General features: G+C 41.7%; 1 protein-coding gene across 1 annotated transcript in view; it reads right to left on the bottom strand.

The window, feature by feature from the left end:
• Positions 1-6461, bottom strand: part of bnip3l (BCL2 interacting protein 3 like) — a 31045-nt gene extending 24584 nt beyond the window's left edge. The window contains exon 1 of the mRNA XM_033013770.1: positions 6293-6461. Coding sequence (XP_032869661.1) covers positions 6293-6446 — 154 coding nt within the window. The 5' untranslated portion in view covers positions 6447-6461. The remainder of the gene's footprint in view (positions 1-6292) is intronic.
• Positions 6462-6775: the final 314 nt, after the last annotated feature.

Here is a 6775-nt window from a genome sequence, read left to right on the forward strand (position 1 = left end):
AAAAGGTAGAATTATTACATCGTTGAATAAAAGGCCAGAATTATGTAACATTGTAGTGCTGGAGGTGGTTACAAAAAAATGGAATGTGCAAAGGCAACAGAGATCTTACTGGCAGGCATGACATTTGGAGTTTGTTCCGTGAATGAGACTGCTGTTTAAATTGGATAGACTGCTAATTTTGTATCCTCAATATAAACTACAGCACAATTTAATCATGCCTGGGGTGATTTTAATGTATCCACACATGAACATAACTCTGTCAACATCGTCAACCAATTCATATGAAAAAGTTCCTCCAGCTAAGGTAATAGGGCAGATATTTTAACATGCACCGTAATGAAAAACATGTATAAAAAAAGACTGATTGCCTTTCCATGGTAAAAGTACTGAGAATATCCAATAAATAAAGAGACGCTATTCAGTTAAAGACACATCATATCAGTTTAAAAATAGTGAAGCTGAAATACTTCTGTAACACGTGACATTTAAGCAGTATGCTAATAGAGGACTGTGTACATATTTCAATTATTTTTCAGAATACTAATCTGCACGTGATCTGAACTCAGAACTGGCTTAACTCTGTAATCTTCCCAGCCGCAGAGAACAAAATGTTCCACACCAGCTGTTTTGCAACAACACAGACTAGTGCTACAAGACTAGCTTGTATTTCAGATAGTGTGTGTAAAAATCTATTCTGGATATTTGATAATCCCATAACACCTTCCCCAACATTCATTGCACTCTCACGTCGATTGGTAGTGTACTGTGAATCGTGGAACCACTCAACGTTGAGAGACATTTCAATAGCCAACATTCATTAAATTAGGCGAGTGAGTAGTTAAATTACCACTTGTACAACCCGTACATTAATATTTAGGTTGTTTTATATTATAAATCTGAAAACCTCATATTGCCACAAGTCTACTTGCGTCATTGCAGCCTGCATCGAGATGGCACAGTGGTAGGTGGCAGGTGGTACAGCTATTACTGATCCAGAAACCCAAATTCAACTCTAATGCCCACTGCCATCTGTGTGGTGTTTGCATATTCTCCATGCAACCACATGGATCTTCCCTGGAAAATTGGATTCTTATGGGAACCAGCATAAACGTGATGGGCTGAAGGGTTAACATTCCGTTAATGCTGGAGCAAAACACAAAATTCTGATTAATTGGCAGTATTGGCACAATGTCAGGATTTCTGTTTGATCACTGCTCTACCTGAACTGCAAGTTAGTCCTTATGGTCCAAACAAGTTGATTTTTCCATAGATAAAATTAAAAATAGAATGGAATTAAAGAATTGAATTAAAGAATAGAATTAAAGTAAGGATTGGTTTTCACTTGAAGTGGACTTATTTAAAATACATCTAAAAATCAAATTGTAACGTTAATTTCTTGAAAGATCCAATGCTGGCTCTTATTTACATTAATTCATTATGTCAATTAGGAATCTATACAAGTTTTTTTTTAATACATTTGAATAAACAATGAAAATTTCAGCTAGCAGGCTTTATTTTAAATGATGCTCTCTCTTTGGAAATCTAAGAAGAATACAGCAGATATAATCAATTCTCAGGTCTATCAGAACCGAAAGCTCAAGCTAGGAAATTCTATTAATCCGGCCCTCACTGACATGTCATTCAACGGAGATCTGCATTTGTGGTGTGGATGAAAGCAAACTTTTAGGCCAACTTTCTAAATTGTTAAGGAAATTGGAGTAACTCCAAAACAGATGGCACACAACAACAGTGATGGTAACAAAAGTCTCAAAACTAAAACTAATTGCGGAGAGACACATTATGTATCCAGGATTCCAATCCTGGCCAAGTGAACAAGTTTCTCATTTGCAAGTGTAGTGGTGTTTTAAAATGCAATTACATGTATAGATTAAGATACCATTGCTTGATAACCATTTTAACATTAACATCAGTTTGGAAATACAAGACGATATTTATACAAGTAGATTTTAAAGTAATTTAATAACAAAGTATTCATTGTATTTTACACATTAATAAAATATTTCTCTACAACAAGATTTGAGAGGAATTGCATCTCATTACACAGAGGTGGCTGGGTTTTGTTTAAATATATGTATAATCTTATAAGACCTGAAAAACAAACTGGATCACACTACCATCTGCTAGATTACTCAGAATTTAGTGTGCTTATTTCTATGCTAAAGACTGCTGCTTCCATTCCCTGTGCATCTCCTCTTTCTGGTCAGTTGTTTTCCTTCACGTTAACTACACTGGTTATTAGCTGAAAAATGAACCTTTTTCTGTCTTTTAGACGTAGACAGACTCGAAGCACAGCCAGATTTGGAGATTTATTGGAGATTTTCCTAGTTTTCATTTTCCACATTTAATTCTGACACAGGCTCAACATTATGCTCTCTGTTGTCAACTTTTATATAATTTACTGTGTCAGGTTGGGAGACTTTCTAAAAATAGAATTAAAACATTAAAAAATGGCTAAATATAGTCACATGTCAAAGTCACATGATGCAAAATAAATGCTTTGTGTCTTGTTTTGAAGAAGCATATATTCATTTATATGCTAAACATTACGTAAATTCCATGCATGAGACCACTACACATCCCAGACCCGTTCCCACTCAAATTTGAGGGAAGGATAGATGTCTCTATTACTGCCAGGCACCTTTTATTTTCTACTTGATTAACAATATATTTAAGGTTTAACTTGATTAACAAGTTTTTTTTACGAGTTTAAAAAATATTCGCCTCCCACCTACTTTCCACTTCGCTCAGCTGTTTCCCATTCCATTCCTACTTCTCACCTGCTTCCCATCACATTTCTACTGTTTTCACCTGTTTTCCACCTCATCCCTACTGTCCCCACATTTTCAACCACACTCCTAATGCTTCCACCATTCCTACTGATCCCTCTTGCTTCTCACTATATTCCTACTGCTCCCACCATTCTCACCCCATTTCTACTTCACCCATCTGCTACCCACCGCATTCCTACCACTACCAAAGCACTGAATTAAATTATACTTATAACTTGGATGATGTCACAAAGAACCCTTAAAAAAAAGTTTGCATTTGTAACCTGTTTTAATGAAAACAAGCTCCAAACAAGTGAAAATGTTAAACACGGATGAAAAATATATTAATGGAGTTCCCAATTAAGAAAGAAACAAACATAAACTAATGTAAACTGTTTCCAAAAAATTACTGGGTGGTTTTCCTCAATTCAGACCCAGTTTGGCAAATTTACAAATATTAAAAAACAAAATTTCAAGGATAAAAGCAAAGCTGTGTCAATCCTTTTTAAAAATTGATACACATTTTTCTTGTTTCAAGAACTTGTAATTACTCAAAATGCAAATATTTCTCATTATTGTTAAAAAATTATGACTTTTCTCCTCCATGTAATCTATTGTAAAAGTTACATTTAACCAGCATACAAATTTGGTGAACATTGACCCAAACGTCATTGCTTCCTTTTCCTTCCTTAAGCAGTTTTAGAATTCCTCAAGAATGCCACTCACTTTCATCCAAATGTTTTCTTCCCCCAAGTGTAATCACAGCTTGCACAGCAAGTAGGACTTTTTTTGTTTACTCCAAATAGCAAATAAATACTACAAAACTCAGTCTGTGTGACTATAATAATAATAATAAATTTTATTTAATGGGTGCCTTTCAGACATCTCAAGGACACCTTACATAGTAATCGGAATAAAAACATATAATCGGAATAGAACAGGTAAAAAAGACATCACAGAGACATAGAACATGGATATTATGCCTTTCTAAAAATAAAGAATACATCATTCTATAGTTTAGCCAACACTGCACTTCTCCAGTCTGTGCTGTTAACTGATCACAGACAAAGTGTTTGGGCTAACTAGTTCTTTATTATGGGTCAAAAAACCTATTCCCATTTTTTTAGATAACACCAAACTTATCAGCTGAATAATGAATGTATATTTTCCAACACCAGCATGGCTGATGGAAAACAAAACAGGCAATAAAAGGGTTGTAATGAGGCAATAAATTTGTTGTAATTGCTCTTGTGGAGCAGACTCGATGGGCCAAATGACCTAATTCTGCTCCTTTGTCATATAGTAATTTTGTGCACATAGTGGACATGACAGCAGAGCCTTCAGAAAGGAAGAATCTTATCATCTGGAGCACAAACAGAAGCTTGATAGAAAAGGAAACATATTTAAAGAGACAATTTGGCAGTTTAATAATATATTAAATGCGGAACTGGGCTATTTAACTGTGTAGGAAGAAACTGCAGATGCTGGTTTAAACCGAAGATAGACACAAAATGCTGGAATAACTCAGCGGGTCAGGCGGCATCTCTGGAGAGAAGGAATGGGTGACTTCGGGTCGAGACCCTTCTTCAATCTGAAGAAGGGTCTCGACCTGAAACGTCACCCATTCCTTCTCCCCAGAGATGTTGACTGTCCCGCTTGCTGTATGCTAGATTTAGCGGTCAGCATTTGAAAAGAAAGGGTAAAATAAGGGTGCAAAGTCACCAACACAATTTTTCCCAACAAAATATGGTGATCACTGGAGTCACGGATAAAGCCAAGGAATATGTGCACAACAAATTATAATGAGATAAATTGCCAATGTGGCAGGGGAGGAGGGTACAGAAAAAAATGACTGGACATAGAACAGTACAGGACAGGTACAGTCCCTTCAGCCCAAAATGGCTGTGTCAAACATGATGCCGAACTAATCTCTGCTGCCTGCATGTGTTCCATATCCCTCCTTTCTCTCCATAGCCATGTGCCTTTCTAAAAACTTCTTAAATGCCACTGTTGTATCTGTCCACTCCCCACTCCTGGCAGGGTGTTCCAGGCATCCACCACTATGTGTAAAAATCTTGCTCCGCACATCTCATTGCCCCTCACAGCTTAAAGCTATGTTCTCTCGTTTTTGGCATTTCCACCTGGAGAAAATGGTTGTCTAACATTGTCCATGCATCTCACAGATTTAACAGGTCTCCCCTTGGCCTCCCATGCTCCACAGAAAACAATCCAAGTTTGTCCAACCTGTTCTTGTAGCTAATACCCTATAATCCAGACAGCATTTGGTAAATAGACAGGATTAGGAAGGGAACAATTGCCACTGTGCCATTGGGTTGTGACCACCATTTGGATGAGGAGGGGCCAATTACCACAGTGGCCACCATTCTGATGAGGATGGGGTTAGTGGATCAGGGCTGGGGCCACCATTTGGATGAGGAGGGGGGAACAATTGCCACAGTGCCCCTGAGCTGTGGCCACCACTTGCCCACAGCTGTTTCTCAGATGAGCTGTCTCAAATTTGATAACAACATGGTTCTTCTTCTTCTTTTCGTGTCTTTGAAGCTGGTTGACTATATGACAGTTTCCCATTCCTTTACACAGTCCTTTGCGTTTTTTGTTGAACACTGCAAGATCCTTTGAGCTGCACTGGTTGGGTAGTAGGGGGCAGACATGGTGCCCAGACTGAACACAATACTCTATTAGCCTCGCCAACGTCTTGTGTAACTGCAATGGTGTGGCCACCATTTGGATGAGGGGGAGGCAATTGGCATTGTACCCCTGAGCTATGGCCACTGTTTGGATGAGGAGAGAGTAGTTGCCAATGTGGCCACCATTTGGATGGGGGGGGGGGCGGGCTATTGGCAATATATTCTTCCATACCGCGAGATAACCACTTATGAGGTGTTTGCGCAGTAATCAACCACCACCCTCCCAAGCTGTGACCACCATTTGCTCCACTGTTGTTGCTCCAGCAGGTAGCCCCCAAGTCCTGCCCTCCGCCGCCTCCCATTGGTCGGTCGCTGCCAGCGCCGCGGCATGACGTGAGATCGGCGGCGTGCGATTGGCCCGCGGCGGTGTCGATCGCCCGACGTCACTTCCTGTCCAGCAAGGTCCCGCCCTGTTGTTGTTGTCGTGGACCCGGGATGGGAGGGGGGGGGGAGGGAGACCGCGTTTCCAATGGGAGACGAGTCGGTGCTTGTGAGCCCGCCGCTGGATTGGAAACATCGATCGAAGAAAGGTGCAGAAGCAGGGACATTCGACCGGTCGCCTGCCCGCTGCAGGTCAGTTCTACAATCTCTCCCCCCCCTCCCCCCAGAACGGCTTGTTACTACACTCAAGTGTTGTTGTCCCCTCCTGCAAAGGAGGGAACTGTCTGCAGATGCTGGTCATTATGGGCACAAACAAACTCAGCGGCTCGGGCAGCGCCTGTGGAGAGAGAGGGACAGGGACAGGGGGAATAGGTGACGCTTCGGGTCAAGACCCTGCGTCCTCCTTCCACTCACCGTTCAGAGGCGTCTCGTCGATGGGCGGCGGTGGCGATGGTGATGTTGCGGCCGCCATGGAGAGCGGGCGGCCGTTAACTCCCCGTCGGCGTTTGAAATGTTGCCCCCCAACTGCCGCGACGCTCGAGCTGCTGTCGCCGGATCGGCGGCGCATGCGCCGGGTGGCCGGGCCCCGTGGGTTGGGGGGGGGGGGGGGAGGGGGAGGGATTGCGTCATCACGTCAAGAGTGACCCACGTCGCCTGACCCGCTGAGTTATGAACATGGAAGAAAGTTGCAGAAGTAGCCCATTCGGCCCTTCGGAGCCAGCACCGCCATTCAATGTAGTCATGAAAAATCTCACTATAATCCCTGTCCATCTAGGTTTATGCACATCCACTGCACCTGTGTTTCAGGATGTCCAATGAGCCCGAAGTGGGATCTGCACAATAGGGTAGGAGGTACATAAAGTGCTGTGTGAATGGGTTACATGGGAGAACAAGCAG

This window comes from Amblyraja radiata, chromosome 39 (assembly GCF_010909765.2).
Source record: "Amblyraja radiata isolate CabotCenter1 chromosome 39, sAmbRad1.1.pri, whole genome shotgun sequence".
NCBI lineage: Eukaryota > Metazoa > Chordata > Chondrichthyes > Rajiformes > Rajidae > Amblyraja > Amblyraja radiata.